This window comes from the organism of the source record quoted next, unplaced genomic scaffold, assembly GCF_019419815.1.
Source record: "Pyrus x bretschneideri cultivar Hongxiangsu unplaced genomic scaffold, Pyrus_bretschneideri_v1 Contig23, whole genome shotgun sequence".
In the NCBI taxonomy this organism is placed as follows: Eukaryota; Viridiplantae; Streptophyta; class Magnoliopsida; order Rosales; family Rosaceae; genus Pyrus; species Pyrus x bretschneideri.
In genome coordinates, this window is record NW_025999535.1 from 4,832,879 (window position 1) to 4,854,374 (window position 21,496).

The 21,496-nt window shown below is 35.7% G+C and overlaps 1 protein-coding gene and 1 pseudogene across 1 annotated transcript; both read right to left on the bottom strand.

The window, feature by feature from the left end:
* Nucleotides 1-381: 381 nt before the first annotated feature.
* On the bottom strand, nt 382-1,440 carry LOC108867255 (annotated as a pseudogene).
* A 10,179-nt stretch (nt 1,441-11,619) lies between these two features.
* Nucleotides 11,620-16,603, bottom strand: LOC103947605 (dynamin-related protein 5A). Its single transcript, XM_009358523.2, has 8 exons — nt 16,157-16,603; nt 15,220-15,411; nt 14,935-15,141; nt 14,335-14,763; nt 13,715-13,942; nt 13,436-13,631; nt 12,456-13,125; nt 11,620-12,024 (listed from the first exon to the last, which is right to left on the bottom strand). Exons 1-8 carry the CDS (start codon nt 16,532-16,534, stop codon nt 11,838-11,840), a joined length of 2,487 nt encoding a protein of 828 aa, XP_009356798.2. The 5' UTR covers nt 16,535-16,603; the 3' UTR covers nt 11,620-11,837.
* Nucleotides 16,604-21,496: the final 4,893 nt, after the last annotated feature.

The window sequence follows — 21,496 nt, forward strand, 5'->3', positions numbered from 1 at the left end:
AAATTAAAATTTATAGTTGTTTATATTAATGAGATTTTAAATAAAAAATCATAATTTGTGCGATTAAAAATATTGAAATATAAATATACTATTGTTTGTGCATGTGTATAAACATGGGTACATTCATCAAAAGGCTTTTTAGTCAAAATGGTCCCTGATATTTGCATAACACATAACTTTGGTCCTTGAGATTTAAAAGTAATAGAAATAGTTCTTGAGATTGTCCACCATCCATAATTTCGGTCATTCCGTTAAAATGCTCCATAAAGTTGAGGGTATTTTTGTAAAATCAGCCCACAACCCCTCCCTCAACCCTTCATTCCCCAAAACCACACCCCCACTAAATCAACAAAGAGCTCAGTCTCTGGCCTTGGAATCAAAACCCTTTCTTCAAAACACAACGTCAAGTCCCTCCAATGCTCGCACTTGACAACATACTGTAAGGGCCTCCCCTCCTCAACCCTCTGCTTCCACAACATATAAAGCTCCTCAATTTTCACCCTTAGCCTAACGCTTATGTCGTTGTTATCGACGTTTTTGGGTTCTTCGATTGAGTCTTCCATGAGCCATTTGAGCTCTCTGCGCAAAAGGGTTGAGTCCGGCATTACTCTCTGCTACTGATAATTCTCCAAAATAATGGCAAGTTCACCATTACTCTCTGGACCAACAACCCTATCACTAACAATCGTCAAGCATACAACCCCCGAGCTCGAAACTAGCGAAAAGTAATTTGTCAATGGTAGCTCCATCTTAGCACCCCTTTTGAACTGGAAAACCAAGTTCGGAAACTCCAATTTTTCCTCTTTCAAAATATCGAAACAGGGACTCAATCCCATTTTGGTTTCCAAGTCCTTTGCTCTCGTGTAATTTTCCATTTGTGACTCAAACCCTTGCGCCATAGCTTCGAAAACCGGTTTCTCCATGAACGTGATGGTCGATTCGGAATCCACAATCATCCTGCCACTGCTGTCGGCTCCGAGGACGAGAAACTTGTACGAAATCTTCACGTGCTTCTTGCCCCATGATGATTTTTCTGAGCATTATGGAGTAGTACTCGCGAAATGCAGAGTTTGGAAGACCTGGGTTTTTCTAAAACAATGTGTAGATCGAGCTCTGAGCTTTCATTTTGTTTCTTCTGGTCGAAGAAATAGGGGGTTCATCAGTGCTGCTGTTGCCGGTGTACAGAACAAGGTCACTGCTTTGTGGGGTATTGTCGAATTTATGGGAGATTAAGTAGTAAGAGAATTTGGAGAGCTTTAATTGGGACGGCAGCGATTTCGGTCCGCAACCAAATCCAATGATTTTGGTGGGCTGATGGATGGGGAAGAACGAGCAGCCAACGAGAAAATCAAGGACAATTTTCTTGGGAAATTTTAGGGACTCGGAAAGTAAAATCCCAGCTGTTATAAGAGAAATGAGAGAAAATTGGTGAAAAAGAAAGTGGAGAATTTGATTTTACAAAAATACCCTTAACTTAACAGAGCTTTTTAACGGAATGACAAAATTTATGAATGGTGGACAAGTTCTATTGATTTTAAATCTCAATGATCAAAGTTATGTTTTATGCAAATCTCAGGACCATTTTGGCTAAAAAGCCTTCATCAAAATTAAGCAAAAATTTATTGTACCAAAACAAGGGTACATTCTTCAAAATCACAAAAAAAAAAAAAAAAAAAAAAAAAAAAAATTAGGCTTAATAACATTAGTAAATTTCTTCGATTAAACTTGACATGGATACATTCTCAAATCAAAGAAAAAAGAATGTACCCATATAAGTTTAAAAATCGATTAGAAAAAAATTGAATAGATTTTATATATAAAATAAAAGGGTACATTTTACATATAAGAAATTGGTATATGTAAGAATGAGTACATTTTAAGATTAAAAATTTGAAAAAATTACATGAATGGGTACATGTAAGATTAAAAAATTGAAAACATTTTTTTTTTTTAAAGCTAATGGGTACAAACTTATATTATTATTATTTTTTTAAAATTTTGGAAATGTTTTGAATTGAAAATTAATTAGAAGTTTAATCAAGGTATGAGTATTAAAATTCTAAATCAATTATTAATTTTTATTTTAAAACATTATGTAACTGACATGTAAATTCATTATTACATTAATGCTAGAGACTTGGATCAAAATCCGAAAACTAATAAATCAATAAACATTAGTAATTAGGTACCAGATACTAATTTTTCCTATATATAAAGTACCTCTACCAAAGCACACAACAGTTGCAATAGTATTTTAAAAATAAATTCAAAGTGCCTAACTTTTGTGTATATATATGAACTCAAAACTTCGATGCAATTTAGAAGACATCGTAGTTATAGAAATAGGATCGATCCGTATTAGACAATCATTCAGTTGAGGCATAATTATATTTGATGCATGCATGCATGCATGACTCGTTTTGTACAAACCCTCTCTTTGAAAATATATTTCCACAGTTAATCACTACACTCATTGACCTACTTTTTCAAAGCAATACATTAGAAATTCTGTATAGTCATAATGTTAAGATCAAATTAATTTTATAATTATAGGAAAGTTATTATATATTAGCAGTGTAGTTAAAATATAAAATGACTTAGTTATCCTTAATGACATTTATTTAAATACATGAAACCGTATTAGTAGTGGATCATGTCAATTTTCAAGATATGACATTGAATAAAGTAAGACACCTAAGAGCATCTCCAAAATAGATGTTAAATGCAGAATATCAAATTTAAATTTGATGGCTTAAAAGGAAACTTGGCATCATGCAAAACTTCTTACTCCACCCGATATGTCAAAATGTTTTAGTTTATATATTTATTTAATTTTTTTTAACAACGATATTGTTTACACAGAGGGGGTGGGGAAGTAGACTAAGCGTCATAACAGACTAGAATCGAACTTAAAACCTCTCACTTACAAGTGAAAAGGAATACCACTATACCTAGTACTAAGTGGCTTATGAGTTATTTATTAAAAAGGTAGAAAGTAACAGCTTCAAAGAAACAAATTAAATAGGTTGTATTTATTCTGATAAAAAAAGGCTGTATTTATTGTGAGTCCTAGCATTAATTAAATTAAAATAATTTCGCATCAACCTCTCTTGCTGTCATTTTTGGAATAGGATCATTTTTGTGAGGATTCAGAAGATCAATTAATCGTATCCGTTCATCGTACATCGTGCGGTTAGAAATTATTTAAAATTTTTTCTTTAAAATTGAATATAAATAGTACTTAACAAAAACTGACCGCACGATGTACGATGAATGGAAACGATTGATTGATCTCGGATCTCTACAAAGAGGATTCGGAGAGGATCCTGGTCGTCATTTTTTACTCTGGGAGCACCTCCAATTCAAGTCAGCATTGGCTTATCAGTTGGAGCCACTTTTGCTATTAAAAATATTCATTTGTGTCTTTAACATCTCATTTGCAGATGTTCTAATTTCTGAAAACTAGTGCATATTTGGAAAAGTATTTTATTTGATCTAAACATTTATTTGTCATAATAAGACATATTTTTTAATTTATTAAAAATTAGTATTATGTTGAGGCAAGTTTCGTAAGACGGAACTTAAAAAATTATAACTTATTTACCTATATAGTATAATATATAGGGTATAGGTAACGAGGTTCCTCCGATCATTATTCATTTTGTCCTCCTCCCAGATGTTTCTTGTACTTGAAGGTTCACTTTTAATACTTTTTTTTTTGTGGTAAAGTAAAATTAATTAACTAGAGGATCCTGGAGTACAACTATTTTTAGTACAATAAACAAAAAGCATTTCTAACAACAGTGAGAAGGTTTTAGTTTTAATACCATCGTCTTTCTTGCGTAATATAAAAAAAACTATTCCGTATATCTCACTAGTTTTTTGAAGCAGCCAAAGTATCATGATTTCTTGTTAGAAATATAATTTTTAATATTTAATTCGCAATGTAATTAGCCATTACAAGTTAGAACCAAGTGGTGTACATAGTTTTTTCCCCCATAACAGGTATCAATTTATCTAAGGATGTAACGGTTCGATTGGCCGTCACTTAGTAGTACAGTCTAGTTGTATTCCTCTTCACTTATAAGTGAGAGGGCTTAGGTTCGATTATCGCCAAAAACGAATTGAACCACATTATTACTAACTCATTGTGAGGTTAAGCCCACTCCTCCCTGTAGATAATATCGTTTACTTCAAAAAAAAAAAAAAAAAAAAAAGAAAAACTGTTGGATTGGCCAAAAGGATTTTGGGAGAAGCCAAAGCCACCTCCTATTATGCTCAAATAATTGTTTGAATAAAAAGTATAAAAAAACGTAAAATGAAATTCCATTTTATATTAGTAGATGACGATTTACCGCAGTGACAGAAAATAATAATATTTATTCACCTTGATATGGTTTCGATCTTTACTTATTCTTCTCCCCTATAACATTTAACAATTAACCCATTAATGCGTAATAATACCTATGCACCTTGATGTGGGTTCAATCCTCACTGATCCCTCTTCCCTTTTACCGTTTAACAATTTATTTTTTTATTTTTATTTTTGAACAAACAATATTATTTACACTAAGGAGGAGGAACAAAAATTTCATTTCATATTAATTATTCTTTATCAACCATTTATAATATGATCAAGGGAAAAAGTTTCTTTGATATGTCGCAAAAAAAGGGTGAGACAAGTTAATACATGATGAATATAACAGATGACATAGTCAACATGCTGAATATAACAGATGACATAGTTGTCCAAATTAAGCAAGATCCAAACTGATCTCTTTCGGCTGGTTGTCTACTGATTTGAAGTAATGACTTGCAAAAAAGGTAACTTCTATTCATAAGGCTACATGAAATGGACGTCCCTTGGATGCTAATTGTATGAGTAATATATTACAAGTAAGAGAATTAACCGAAAAAGGAGAGAAATATTAATTGTTGCCTTTCAAAAGTATTTGGTGCACTATTAGGTAGTCAACCAATGATTTTGACGGCAATTAACTAGCTCTTAGTTTAGTGATATTTCTCATTTTTTATATTAAAAGAAAATTCTAGTTTGGATCATCACTCCCCTGTTAATAAAAAGAAAATTATGATTTAATTCGGTAGCATAACACGGCACACGGCTTGCTAAATTTTTCTTTGGTCGCTGAAGATATGTGATACAGATAGCGAAACGAACTAAGATTAGATTGAGCCAAGAGTTCGATATCTTCGACGATTGTATTAAACGATATGTATGTAATGTGAGTGTGTGCATGTAAGAGAAAACCATATCATAATCAAATCTGATCTCATAGAAGATAGATACAAACAAGTCATGCATGCATCAATGTAGAGGGAGAATATGGAGGGTACAGAAACGTTGAAGAAAGCACGCAGAAAGTGTCGTGGTGGGTGAGTGTTTTGGTTGGACCTGAACAATTTGATTGTTTAAGTGAGGAGGACCTTGACCTGGAATCTTTTATTCTTTATTTTTTATATTTGTAGAGACTAGAGAGAGAGATATGTCCATATGCAAGCCCTTGTTTTCTGAGTCAAAATTGCAGATGTCCTACATCTCTGCTTCCTCACGTTAATTTGGTATTTGCGATGATGATAATAATAGCTCATCCCCAGCCCGTATGGATATAATAAAGACTAAAGTGGTTTTTTTAGTGTAAAATGATTTTTTAAGTGTCAATGACTACATTTATCAAATTTCTAGTTTTATTCTAAAATACTAAGTATTGAATTGTTATGGAAATAAGGCCATTTTTTTCAACTCATAACGTTCTGAATTCATATCATTCATCTCCTCTTATCTTAGTTTAAAATGATAATATCACTTGTAATAATAAACTTAAATGATGTTTTTTTTCTTCTTATTTGTGGAGAAAAAGTAATTTGGTAGCGAACTAACTGAATATCATTGTAGAAGTTGGTAAACAAATATTTGCTTTAAAAAAAAAATTAGTAAACAGATTAATGAGAATCAACTTCATTCTCATTTGAGTTGTCTTATTGGCACCCTACATATTTCTTGAATACACCCTACGTAAAAAGTTAATGATAAATGACTTGCATACTCTAAAATGAAATGACTGCTTAGAATCCATAAGGTTTTTAAAACAAAATTTTTTGGTTTTTTGTTTCTGAACACCCCAAAGTTAGATAACCTATATCCTAATATTCTTTTTATTTTTTTTTCAAGCTCTCAAACCCATTTACACCCTCCATTGTTGTACAAAATCCTAATCACTAAAACCGCAAACTCATTAATGAAGAAAAGCTTATATACTTCTGACGAATGGAATATGAAATTGACTATTTAGGGACTCCGAATGACGTATATTTGTTTTCTTTTTTTGGTTTTGTTTTTTTTTTTTTTTAATTTCCATCAATCTATAAATTATTTAAGAATATTTTCTATTTAGTTCTTAAGATGGGTGGGGTGCAATTTCATTCAGGTTTTGGGTAAGAAGATCGAAGATGCTATCCTCCAGACTCATCATCCATGGAGATTATAACATTGTATATACTTTGTCTTCGACACGAAGTGATTACTCCAACTTAAACAAATCAAATGTTAGGTCTATTCGACAATTTTGGGAAGACAATAAAACAACCCTTCTCAGTTTAGTTCCAGGCACAGAGTAAATAAATTTGTCAATATAGTGGTAATTCCAATTCCAATTCTTTTTGAATATTCGATATTTTCCTATTATATTTATCTCTGTATCCAAGTTGAGGTTCTTCAGGGATGGTAATTTGACATGTTACAATATGAATCCAAAAGATTATTTGAGTAGTTTAGAAATCAAAAATTAAAAGTTGTGAAGTTATATTTGACTCTAAATATACTAGGGTAAGTTTTATTACCTCTAATGCATGCAAATCCATGTTCAACTTTTTAACTCTTGTGCATTAGAGAGACATTGAGTCAAAATTTAGAGTCATGTAGAACGTTTTTATCTTGTAATTAAGGTGACGGTCATTTTTAACTCTAGAGTTAAACCTAAAGTCAAATGTGACTTTGCATATAACTCCAAAGGCATATATGACCCTAACTTTTTCGGTGCATTGTAGAAGAATTAAGTCATTTTAAGAATCAAATATAACTTTTAACTCTAAATTTTTCGTTCATTAAAAATAGCCTAAAGTATTGAAGGTATCAATGGCACTCCAAATATTTGTTAATGGTCATTCGTGATGATGGATCAGTCCTTCAACACCATGCTTGTAATTTGACAGACCTGTTTGATAAGAAATTATTAGTCCTACTTGGAATTTAATAGATCTTCTTAGTTCTTTATGCTGATGACACAATAGTCATATGAACCAAGTCAAATTTGAGACCAAAATGCTTGAGATAAAAATATGTAGTCCTTTTCACAAATTGTATTTTGCTGACCATAGCAAGTTGTACTCGTATTTGTCTTGTATATGCGCCCACTAATAAGGATTTATTCTGGCAAACAAAAGTTGGCTTTCACCGAATGATCAAACTTTATGACGTATCCCTTTGTTATACCCAATTAAATAAGAACGTTAGTAACTTTCTTATCACACAGTCCAGCATATTATGTTGTTAGTTGCCAATTATATTTGCTAAGTAGATAAATCAGAATGTATATGCGATATTAAATAATAATATTTAAGAACATGTCAGTCTATCTGAGAAGAGATGAATATTCATCTATGGAAGATTTTCTCTCCTATCTATCCTCTTACCAAGACTCAAATGCAGTAAGCCACTTTATCAAATGAAAGGTATAAAGACCATTGACTCTAACCCTTCAATAAAACAGTGCATAAAACACATAAAAGTTTAGTGTGATAATTCAAGTTGTATTTTGCTGACCATACCAAGTTGTATTTGTCTTGTATGCCTTCTACTGAGAGTTTCTTTTTGGCAACAAAAGTTTTTACCTAATAAAAAACCTTATGATGTATTATTTCTTTGCTATATAAAATTAGTATGAGCATACAAATTTCTTGTCACACAATTGAACATATTATCTTGTTAGGTATTATCAATCAAATTGTTGAGTTGATAACGTACGTTAGATATACAATTCTAACAAACAATCTGATAGCATAACATGTTAGACTATCTAAAATGATATGATTATACCTTAAAAGATTTTCTCTCCCATCGTCTCTCTTTTAAGTGAGACTCATCGTAAGGAATGAAACTTTCTCAAATAAAGACATAAGTATTTTCATTTACTTTAACCATTAAATAAAACGCTGCATAAAATGGTATTAGTGGGATGAATTTTTAGGTCGATAATGCGACAAAGTTGAGCAAATAAAGTTGTGTAGGTATGGCGAGCAGGCACTCCAACCAGCAAGAAAGGTTGTTATAGTAAACTTATTATAAGTAGTAGTAGTAATTTTATCTTGTCGGATTAGGTCTCTGAGATTAGGGACATTTGAGGATGGAACATGGAAGTTCGAGGGACCACACTCCACACTCAACACTCACATATTTGATATCCTGATCCTCTCCTCTGTCACAGGTTCATGATAATTCCGTTGAATTTTTAGGGCAGATATTAGCTGTCTACCGTATAACTTTTTATTAATACTTTTTTGTGAGTTTGTCTTAAAAGTCAAAGTGAATAATTATCAATATATTTATATTAGAAGTAGAAAAACCCAAGAATTCAGAGACCATCACATAACAATCTCAATGAATCATTGGGGGAGAAGAAAATGACCCTGCATGCGCCCCAACAATCGTAAATTATCATGACAAAGTTTGAAAAAAAAAAAATGAGGATTGATTTTATTCCGATCCCTTTTCAGCTCATCCCAAATTCTTCATAGGTAATATATATGAGAATTCTAATATCATAATCATGCACCATGATAATGGTGCTCAAAGAAAAAACAACAAATATTAGTGCGTAAGATTAGGAGTGTGCTTGAACATATAATTTCCAACGGGCGAGAAACGCTTGCTCAATAGTTTTGGGATGTGAGTGGCTGGTCTAACAATTGCACTGGCTACTTTACATTCCACAACTATCTTGCACAATTATCGTGACGAAAAACAACAAAATGATGGGAGTTATTCAACAACCAACCGTAGAGCACGAGCACGAGGAAACCTCAAATTTATTTGGTGAAATTGACAAGATCTCCCAATACCATATAAAATAATAAAAATTCTCTGAAATATCAAAATCATGTTAATAATAATAATAGAGTTCATGAATTCATGGAAAACTTACGGATTGAGCCAAGTAGTATAGAACTTTGGATTTTCCAATGGAAGCTTTCGATGGTGGTGGCGGTGGAGATCTAAGATGGTGGGGAGAGATTGGTGGTCAAATATCATTTGTCAGCTGGGAATTTGTATCTCGATGTACAACCTTGCAGTTGGGCTATGGGCGGAGTCGGTGGTGGTCGTGATTCATCACTGGTGCGGTGATGTCTTGTAGTGGTGGTTTGGGCGACGAGATTAGATACGTCTGTGCTTGTGGTAGTGGCTTGGATGGAGACAGAGAGATGGCGATGGTAGAGAGAGATTGAGCGTACGTCGAGAGTCGAGACAGAGAGAATACAAACAAAGTTAGGACTGTCAGCCTTTGGACTATGGCCTGGGAGAGGTATGATATAGAATCCAACAATAAGGATTTAATCTCACTTGACTAAGTAAGGTTTTTTTCAGTAGTTTAAAATTACCAAACTAACCTTCTCTTAACGGGTTGAAAAAGGTTACCCGCTTGTGGACCTGTTAAGAACTTGTTATTAACATATTCGATAACGACTTGATTAGTTAACGTGTTTCCTGATTCCTGTTATTTTCGTGTCGTTTCGTATCGGATTAAATGGTCGTGCAAGGAATTGCCAACTTTTATACAAGCTATGGCAATCCAATCTCTAATTTGAGCTTAAAACATAAATATTAGGCTTTTAAATTGTCTCTTAGTACTATGGTAGTGATATTTCTCTTCACTTATAAGTGAGAGATCTTAAGTTCGATTCTCGCCAAAGACAAATTTGAACCAAATTATTATGTCTAGCTCATTATCAGGTTTAGCTCTTATTTAAAGAAAAAATGTGTGGGATTAGTCCAATCCGTTCTCTTATCATTGCCCAAGTGAATCCAATTGAGCCGGTGAGCGAGAAATGATCCTTCGAGTTTTCGACTGTTTACATCCTGTCAAACTCTAAATTCACCTAAACCAGGCATTGCTTTCTTTACATCCCTTTTATAACCATTTTGATAATCATTTTCTTTACGGAAATGATAAACACACAAGTTTAATTATAATGGTTGATCGTATATGATTCAACTAATTTGATTGATAGAATAAAAAGGTGTGTGAAAATGAACTCTTTTTTTGTACTAATGAATTTTTATTTTATTTCAATTGATATTGTGGGAGTAAAAAATCAAACTCGAAATATGTAGTGTAAATGTGAATGCTCACAAGTAACTGAGTTACAAACGATTTTAATAGGTACGTCGTGTGGATGATGACAACGTAGAGGTCCGTTACAACCCGGCTACAATGCATGGCAAACAGCGGAACGCCAGACCCAAACTCGGCAGACGTCTTCAAAGTAACCAACTAGGAGTCTTTGATTATACTACCCAAATACGTGGCCTTGAAAAGCGCCGCCAATGGAAAATACCTATATCCGAGTGCCGAAACCGGGCTACCGCAGTTCTCATGCGATGACATCGGAGTTGCTTCGGTTGCCCAAAAAATCATTCCGGATAACGCTAATGGTACCGTAGTTTGCATAAAGAGCAGATCCACCGGAGAAAAACCTATTGGCTTACGATGATAGTGACGTTCCGGGCTCGACTATCGTTGAATTCGAAGAGAAAGACGACAAGTCGCGTCAAAGGTATCAGGTAGTTACGGTGGACAGTAAGACCATCGCTCTCCGGAGCTTGTACAACAAGTTTTGCAGGTATGACAGCAATACCGACAACACTAGCAGAGTTTTAGCTTACTTTTAACGGCCATCGAACCGAGCATGACTAAAGAAACATATTTGCTTTCGAAGAGCCCGTTCTGAAGAGGACCGTTTCCGTTGATTTCCCTTCGATGATGCGGGACTCCGCTCGCCGTGCTCAGCCAAACTGCCACAAACAAAACTAGCAAAGATGATCCCGTCGCCATAACCATCAGCTTCGCACACAATTTCTCCACGACCACCACATAGAACAACAGCGCATCAATTAAGGCGGGCGCCAAGATCACCTGTGAAACCAGGATTCCATTTGTCATGAAAGGTAGGATATCGAAGTTTCGGTCGAGGCCAGCTATACGCACGAATACGGTGGACTGTCAGGTCCAGGTTCAGTTGGCGGAAGAGAAGAAGGTAGAGGTGAGCATGACACCGTCATCATCATCCGTATAAAAAATTATAGGGTTTTTACACACGTTTGTTGCATATATGCTTTTAGTTTGGATCGCAAATGATAAATTAATAACACTGTCATGCTAGGAGATTCAAGCCACTGCGGTTTGGCGAAACCCTGTAATTGGTGCAGCAGTATATCTCTTGACAATGTCCCTTTCAGAAAACAACAGTCCAATTGAATCGTTCCGTGACTCAGTCGTATTGTAGATCAACGTCTCAGAATTGCACCTTGCAGAACACTAAATAATATGAAACTGCAGAATGAATTCATCGCTCAATCAATATTAAAAGTTCAGAGTGACATATACACAAAAATGAATGCCAAATGAGAAAAAATGGCGTTACAGACAGCGCAGCCGATGAGGCATTCAATGATTAGCAACAACAAATTTTAGCCTCGGAGTGAATTTCAATTGTTCACTGGCAGTAAACCTTGAGCTACAACCCCTATAAAACTATTTCTACCATTAAAGTGCGCGAGCAAGACTTTTAAACTCATTCAAACAAGACTGGAGTGTCTTTTGACGCTTCTGAAGCGATTGTCGCTCGTTCTGCAGTACATCAATTGCGCCAGGTACGACAAACATGTCCATGAACTTCTCATCGTTCACAGCAAACAAATCCAAACCAATAGCCAGAACAAGCCGATCCCGACTGCATAAAACAGGAAAATATATAACAATGTCACCAAATCTGCCAAGGAATGATTTCCATGAAAATGTACATATTAGTATGATCTATATCCAAGCCAAATTATGTGGAATAAAACAAAAGAATTTAAAGAACGACGAATTTGTTTTTTTGTAGAAAGGTTCTGAAGCATTAAGTATTTGAGGGCATTTTGCAGGGTTCTGTAGGAAAGCGAAAAATACGTATGAAAGAAGTACGAAAGACAGACAGGAGGAAAACAAAAACATGAAAAGCGAAATGACGCGTATATTTCGAAATGTTCAATTTCACGAAAAATCTCGCGGTCTTGAAAGTTTGACTTGCAGAAGTAGACTAACTACTAAAATATTGAAGCAAGGTCATTGGTAAGATCAGCAACCTGTGTGTGCAATCAAAATAAAGTTAAGGAAACTCACCAAGGTGTTAGGAAACCAGAATTCAAAGCTGATGCCACATTTCTTTCCACAAGAACTTCACGTATCCGCCCAAAGTGCTGTGCAGCCGATGAACAGATTTCTGTGTAAGCTGTGGTTGATTTTAAAGTGCCATCAACATTTCCAAACAAAAGGGAACCACCATTTTGTTGTGTTCTTGTATTGTCAGAACTTCTGTTATTTCCAGGCATTCTTGAAATCCGCTTTCTTGCTCCTACGTCAATACCATTCCCAAGATCCTTCTTCAAGCCAGCATCACATGGCTGATCAGGTGATGGGGTCTCAGGCACCGTCATTTGGCTTTCTCGAAGAGCATCTCTGGCATCTGCACCTTTTCCAGGAGTAGTTTGTTGTGCGTTCTTTTCTGGAGGTATATTCTCCTGATCTTTCATCGTGGCATCAGATAACTCGAGTAAAAATGATGTGACTGAAGGCTGGTTAAAGTTATAAGAAGAGGCTGTACTGGAGCCAAAACCGCTTTGAAAGTCATTGCCATAACAAACCAAAGAGTAGGGACTTGTAACTGAATCGAGGTGATGCCGAACTAGTTGCTTGCACTGTTTAGCCAGCTCCTTTATAAATCGGTTGTGTGCCTGCCTAAGAGCAGCATGGAAACCAATATATCCATCCATATTTCCGGATTTCCTGCCACCTACACAGTAAACAAGGAACCCAAGGTTTTATTATCAGAACTGAGTACTATGAGTCCCATAAATATAAAGGTTCATATTTGAATCCTAGGTTGGAACTCAACAAAAAGAAATCAGGGGAAAATATAAAAGAGAAGCATTTATGTAATAGGTGTTAATGCAGGAAGCCAAAGATACAGTGAACATTCAATTCCAAGGAGCATGAAATTACTCAAAATTCCACATTCTACTCATTCCCTCATCTGTTAATGCACTTTTGATGTAAAACATTTGATCTGGAAAAATCAGAGTGTAAGGAAGACAGCTTCTTACATTCTGAATCATGGTTGTGAGTTCGTTCTATGGCAAGATCAAAAAGATTTCCCAAAACAAATGCAAGCCGATCACATGCAGTGTCAAGAAGAGGAGCAAGCCATGAGCGTGCAGCAGAACGTGCAATCTCTGCAGCTGCCTCCGTCACTGCTCTACCCCCTCCTCGGCTAGCATGGGCAAGTAGGATATTTGCCACCTGTTAGAAGACGACTTAGAACTTGCCTCTGTACAAATTATAAAAAATTCCTAGCTAAATTGATCTAGCAGAATATGTATTACCTTCTCCCTAGACACTGGAGGACATTCAATTGAATATGCAGCACAGTGAAATTCATGCATAACCCTTTCAAATGCAGCTCCTCCATAAAGTCGAAGGGTAGCATTGGGAGGCATTATATCTGCTGTGATGCCAGGCCATCCCCCAATACCACTTTCTGATTGCTCCTCCATAGTTGTTTTCCCCCATTGCTCAGGGGCAGGGTCTGCTGCTCCATCAATCAAAGTAGCCTTCGAAATTTACAAATAAGAGGGAATACAGTCAAGCTATACCTCTTAAACTCAAAATTAATCAGAACCTCAAAAAGAGAAGATTTTATTGAAGCATCTGAATAAATGACAATAAATGCGCTGACGAATTACTTGTAAATAGAATGAGAATTAACAATTAAATTTCTCTCTGACGAGTGCTTTTTTGGTTTGAAGACTAAGTTTTTTCCTGACTACATGTGGCATTCGCATTAATGAAGCAGCAATGGAGGATGATTGGTAAAAATTGAAAAGATACGCATATAATAAGTGTTGAGAATTGCCGGAAATACTATGGAAAGTTAAACTTAAATTCAAGTAAAACTTATACTTTGTATTATATGTTTTGAAAACCTGTCACAGATATTACTCACCACATGATTGCTTATAGAAGCTGCATACAGCATTGCAGATCTCCTGAGCTGAGCAACATCAGAGGTGGCCTGTATTTTTGAGTCCACTTTGGCTAGTTCACAGGTGACATCACTGCAGCGCTGCTCAAGCAAAGCAAGAGTTGCTGGTGCGGCTTCTTTGTACCTTTTCTGAAGCTCAGATTCCAAATAGTCTCTCAAACAGCTAAATCCAATATATGGTCTGAACTTCTCTTCATCAAAGCCTCCCTTAACACCCTCACGAAGGTGTCGTAAAACTTCACAATCTACTTGAGATATCTGCCGGCGAAATTCATCATTTGAAATAGTATTCCTATCCTTTGGCAGTGCAACAAAAAATGGATGAGTGTTTTCGCCAAGATAACCACTTGCACTCAAATAGCGGTCCACCTCCCACCGGTCACTAAACTCCTGCATATATTACATTCATAAATCCAAAATTAATATATCAAACAACATAAACACCATTTCAACAGAAGTACAGAACCAATTTACACTGCACCAAGCCATGAATACTTGGTGAGCTATTCATATATTTACCATGCCATAAATGGGCTCATGAAGATTTAAACAACTACATACCTTTAACCGATTATCAAACTTCGAGACCACGATAATCGTCCTTCGAAAGGTCGGATCAATATCCCTAATGGCGTCCAACCACAACGAGGAGCACCACTCCACGCTACTTTGTTGGAGAAACAAGAGTATACGATGTGGAGGACTAGCTAGTGACTTCACCATGGAAAGAATTTCATCAGGAGTTCTTTCAGGCTCTCCTTTCTTTGCCTACCAATAAAATTCAAACCATTAACACAAATCAAAATAAACGCACATACGTTGCAGTACTTGAATCGTAAAACCCACCTTAAGAACAAAGCCCGGAGTATCTATAATGGTGAGGTTCGGGCAGTGTGCGTATTCTGCTCTCATAACAATTGGCTTTGAAGAAACTGCACCTTTAGTTTTCTTCAACAGTGTCTCTGTGCGGGACTTAATGATGTCTGCAATGGCCGATGGCAAAACGACTGGGCTTCCATATTCTTCAGTATCCTCTTCCTGTTTACAATACTCTAATGATTAATACATTGTGTAATTAAACCATCATATATCACACAACTGAAATTATTGGAGGAAGTCCAAGGGCATTAAAAAAAATTGCAACAACATCACCTACATAGTCAGGCTTGAAAGTTTAGATTTCAACGGTACGAAACTTTAGTTATGTCGAAAGTTGTGTAGTAAATGACTGAGTAGAGTTTCCTTTCCTTTGGAACCAACACCAGATAAATGAAAACCTTTTTTTCTTTCCGTTTTTCGTTTCTATCAGTTTTTCGATTCGCTTTAAACCCCCCAAAAATAAAATATCAAAAAGGAAAACACATTTCAGAAACCATCCTACCCAACCTTTGTGCCAAAAACTCGATCAGTACACCATTTAAAACAAATTTTCTGCATTGATCGTAATTGCGTTTGTATTCCACATTTCTGCATATGACAAAGACTAATACAACTCAAATCTTCATGGCCGTTTATTTCCCCCAATTTCTCAGAAACAGAACATAGTTCATTACACGCAATGCCAAATGTGCTTTTTCTATTCCCATATGCTTCGAAATGTCGAAAACATTAAGAATCCGCAGAAAACAAGTACATTTAAAGCTCAAACTATCGTCAATTTTCTCAAGAATCCTCAGCAACCAAACAGAATCGACTAAAAAACCCTAAAATTATCATGAACTAACTAAAACAACAAAATGCAAAACATGAAGGAGCTACGAATGGCATACGAAAGAAGGCAGACCTGGAATCGGCAGCGGGGCTCAAGTGCGGTGGGGTCGTGGACCATTTGGAGAATGAGAGGACGGCGAGTGCCCATCTCGACTTCCCGGACATTGAAGCGAAACCCGAGGAGTGCTTCGAGGAGAGAGCTCTTGCCGTCCGATTGTCCGCCGAGGGCAACGATCTCTGGAATCGGGAGTTTCTCTCCGAATGCCACCGTGGCTGCCTGGAGGCGATTGTAGGCCTCGAATCGGGACTTGGAGTTGGCAAGGGAGGCCAACGACGAAGATGACATTTCGCTCTCGGCGGTGGAATCGGGGTGAGGATGTTTCCGGGAGCGGGATGATTTTCCCGACGGGGTTTTGGTCGGGGTTGTGAGGGTGGTGGTGTTTGCGGACATTGCTGCACAGAGATGAGTGAGAGAAAGAAGAGAGGGAGTGTGAGCGTTGGGGGGATTTTTGAATTTGAATTTTGAGAAATGAAGCCGATCGTCGTTTATCTCGTTTCTCAACGAGAGAGGACGCGAACGGCATGCCGTTGTTTTGTGGGTTGGGTTTGGTTTCGGGGGTGAGAAGAAGATGGGCTCGATTTTCGGCTCAAATCTCTTTTAGGTCCCGTTAATCGTTTATTTTGCCTGACAAACGATAGATTTTGTTAAATTAGTCATCGATGGTGTTTGAACTCACGTCATCATGAAAGGGCTCAACACCTTTCTACTACTGTGGTAAAGGGCCACTTGCACAAGGGATAGTACACTGAATAGCACAAAATTATTCATACCAAACATGAATATCATAGATTAAAGTTACATCTTTAATAAAAGACATACCGCTTAATTATGAAGTTGATTACTATTTTTTATTTTGTCAATAGTTTAATAAGGACAATTTTGAATGAGAAATATTGAGGAGACTCTCTCAAAAATGAGACTCTTTGTGGACTATTTGTCATCTCATGTTTTTCACATAATGTTTTATAATGTTCAAACGAGAATTGACGTTAAACTATAAAGTAACAGAAAGTTCATAAAAATGTTTACTTTGAGAGAACCCCCTTAACATTTCTCGTTTTTATTTTTACTTAAAACACTTCAATTCACAACCAACACTTGTTTGAAGTCATGAATATCGCTCGATGAGTGTTGAAAATCACGTCCGTAGCCTTGAAGCTTGGGAGTAAAATCCTAAAAATACTTTGAGACAATTTTTCTGTCAAATAAAGACGAAAATTAAACCTTTTTTTTTTTTTAATTTTTTTTTTTATAAATCCTTTCCTTAGCAAGGAAGAAATTTTATTGTAAAAGTAATTTAAAAGACAAAGGCCCACAAACAAATATTAACAAAACAAAAAGGTGCCACCCAAGCTAACTTTAAAAAGCCCCGCCAAGAGCCCAAAGTTTGATACAAAGCACCAGAATGTTCCAAATTCCTCCCATTGCCGCAACAGTTCTTCCCCATCAATCGAATTCGATTTCCCCAATTGACGCCACAACTTCCACCAAGTGGCACCACAGAGACAAAATGAAGTGATACTCCATCGCCCAGCCACAAATGCCGCACCAGTCTAGGCTAGAAATTGACAGAAGACTGTGGGATTACCACAAATAACACTGCCAACAAAGGCAGATAGAGAGAAGACGGTGGTGTTGTAAACACCCGAGCCGGCGTAACCACAGGAACTTTACATACCCTCTCGAAAGAACGCATCAAAATGCACTGAAAATTAACCTAATCGAAAAAGTTCGAAGAAGATGGACACCCATAAGGTATAAATGACTGGTTAAAACGGGAAGTATAAATGGGGAGAAAGGTAGCAAAAGGAATGAAAGGAGGAAATAGAAAGAAAAAGGCCAGATCTTCCACTGACTCCCACCATGGCGAGGGCAGGTAGCAACGAAATGAACGGGTTAGATGCTACTCACACTAACGGTGGGAAGGACTCTCAAGAAGAGAGAAAGTCTCTCACACTCGGAGACAAATCTCATAGTGTTTTTTTAAAACCACAATAATATTTCTTTCGAAAACAAATGGATTGTTTTTGCCTCAATTGAAAATTTGGATTGTATCTTGATGGTGCACAAAATCAGTGAGATTTTGGAACAACGTAAAATGTCAAGTTTGTGACCTTCACACGGTTGCTTTGATCATTATGTGTAGGTAAATATGTAGAAAGATAAAGATAGGGAAGCAAACACAAGATGTACATGGTTCACCCTAAGTTAGGTTACGTCTATGAGGGTCAAGGGCTTCTCATTAATAGTAAAGAGTTTACACAATACATAGATTCAAGCATATAATCATCATTAGTGAGTTCTAATGACAAGTTTAAGTACAATAATGGCTTAGGGATTATTTGTTGGAGAATGGTCTCCTTTTATAGTTGAGGAGAATCTATGGCTTCCGTCCACGGTTAATGAGGGATTCTAAGAGTTTTATTCTGATGTTGACATGTGTTGTGTTGTGATTGGCCTTCTGGTTAGAGAGACACTCTTGTGCTTCGGCAGGGGTGCATTAGCACGACTGCTTTAGTGGATCTATGAAGGTATGAAGTTGACCGGTGTTTGGTAGTTTCGGAAATGATGAAGTATGGTACAAACATATCTAATTAATTATCACACTTTCAATGTGGCCCTTAATCTGTTACCTAAACAAAACAAAACAAATTAAATAACCAAATTGAAAAAAATAAAATCACAATAACCAAAATTGAATTCGAGGAACACAATGACTAACCATACATTTTACCGTAACATAGGACTTTAAGACAAATGATTTAGAGCTGAAGTAAAACGTTCATCTCGAACTTGGGTACCTCATCGATCCAAGTTCCCTCTTCTCCAGTATCACTTGAATAAAGAAAAACATAAGACTTGAAGGGAAGCATAAAAGCCATGGTTAACACAAAATAAGGAAAAGCTTCCCGAGTAAGAGGAATGTTGGTAATGTTACTTTCAACATTAAGATTCAAAACATATGTATGTATGCACGAGACGTAGTACGCAGTTTCTGGAAAAACAAGAGACACATGAGTGCTAGTAAAGTTACCTTAAAATAATTTCACCACAAAACTGGGGAAGCATTTTGTCTCAGCAATGTCTAGCTCTTCAGACTCTTGTTTTACAAGTAATTAAATTAAATCATTGAGTTCCACTCCTCTTTTTATTCTCCAAGTCTTATAAAAAGACTAAAAAAATCCAGAACAAATTTAATGCTTTAATGACAGAAGAATACTAAGGTGATCTCTCTCAAAAGCGAAACTCTCTATATATCTCTATCAGCTCACAGTTTAACGTTTATTTCCGTGCCAACAATGTAAAATATTGTGTCAAAAGCATGAGGTGATAGATAGTCCATGCAGAGTCTCATTTTGAGAGAATCCCTTTAGCATTTCTCTTAATGATAAGTAAAGACTTAAGATTGTTTCAATTTTGATGGATTTGTTCTTCCTTTAATTAAAGCCGTTGAGTTTCATCCTGCTCTCAAGCCCGAAGCAATTTTGATGTTTCTCCAAGATCGTAAAATCCCTCATCGCGTCTGTTATCGTTGATTTAGGATATTCAAACACTTGCAATTAATCTGCAGGTGGTCGTCATCGAGTATATAATTTGTGAAGCAAACATGGTGGCAGATCAATTAGCTACGTATGGATGGAGTAACGTGCGTGCTACGTAACATTTCTAATTACTCAAATGAAGGATTTGAGAGCAGTGGTGGATCTAGGATTTGAACCTTGGGATTCCAGTGTTAAATTCAAGTTTTTCAGATAGAAACAAAGCGCAAAGCACACAAAAACAAAAATCAGTTTATTCACTTGGTGGGCTTGTCGTAAACATGTCAACAGATATCAGCACATGCCGAAGCAATCATATGAGTGATATAGAGAAAATTTGTCAAGCGTTGTTGACGTAACATGTCGAGATATGTCTAGCATGCATTATATCAAACATTTAGTAGGCACAAAAGAGATCCGTATAAAACATTTGAAGAGTCATCGAAATACTTCACCTATATATTTTTCTCACTCATATGGTCCTGAGACCACCTTGATCCTTATTTCCAATCGCCCTGTTTGAGAGTGTGTATAAATAAAAGCCCTAATAGACATTAATTTGGGTTCCAAGTGGCGCGACATGCACTTTGTCTTTCAATTTGGATTTCATGAAAAGTTACCTCACTTCAATTGGAGCTAGCATTGTACTTCTTAAATGACAAACCATGGCGGAGTTAAAATTTCACGTCAGAGGAGACCTATCATAGCAGTTTCCAAAACCCCTCAATTTGTAAACAACTTGTGACAAATTAAAATAAATGTTGATGCATGGTAAATAGTGAATTGTCTTAATGGTTAAGGGTCTTTATTTTTAATTTATTGTGGTCTAAATTCAAATCTTTCTCCCTTATTTTTGTGTAGAATATCGTTTGTAATAAAAATAAACGTATATTACTCATTTAGCCTTACTATGTTTCTAGTTTTTTCTAACAAGGTTAAAATAAAAAAATAGGAATAAGGGTTGCTACTGACCTTCTAATTCGTACCTTCTATCTCTATCTTCTTGGTTCTCTACCACATTATGCAATCTTGCACCATAATTAGAAACTGTCTACTTTTTAATTCATGCTTTAAATATCAACTTTGTGAAAGACCAATCAATTGTTTAACCGCTCGATTAATGTTGTCATAATTTTAGTGTTTAACAAAATGACATGATGACAATTGTTAGATAACTAAATGATTTTCGTTTCAGTTGATTTTGGTAGAGTTAATTTTTAAATAATAATTTAAAAAATAAACAATTTGAATCATCGTGCAATATACAAAATATAATATAAAAAGAAAAAAAAAAAAAATAGAACAAAAAAGTTTAAACGAAAAGGTTGCCATCATTAGACAAAACTTCACATAAAGCGTCACGTGCAAGTGGCCAGAATAAAAAGAAGAATTAGCTAGTAATTAGGTCAACGCGCGTAATCTCTGTTTGATTTGGTCAGAAATCAGAGGGCAAGAATGCACGAGAGTAGTCAAACCCTTCCGATTTTGGCAGTCCTGATTTGTTTATATACGTCGACAAAACATTGGATCAACCAATCAACCTTAGTGGGTGTAACATGGCCTAATTGTGACATAAACGCACTTTCTGCCGAAATAGAAGATCCTCAACGAGCAATGCTTATTACTTATTTTTCAATGATTATACTCAAAATTTCATATTACTCCTTTTTAAATATATCACTCTTATTAAGTTTTACGGTTTGTATTTTGTTTGTAAATATTAAAATTTTATGTTAAGTTTACACAATAAGTTAGCATAATAATTTGGTATTGAATCATCATTTACAGAAATAAAAAAATAATGTATATGTAC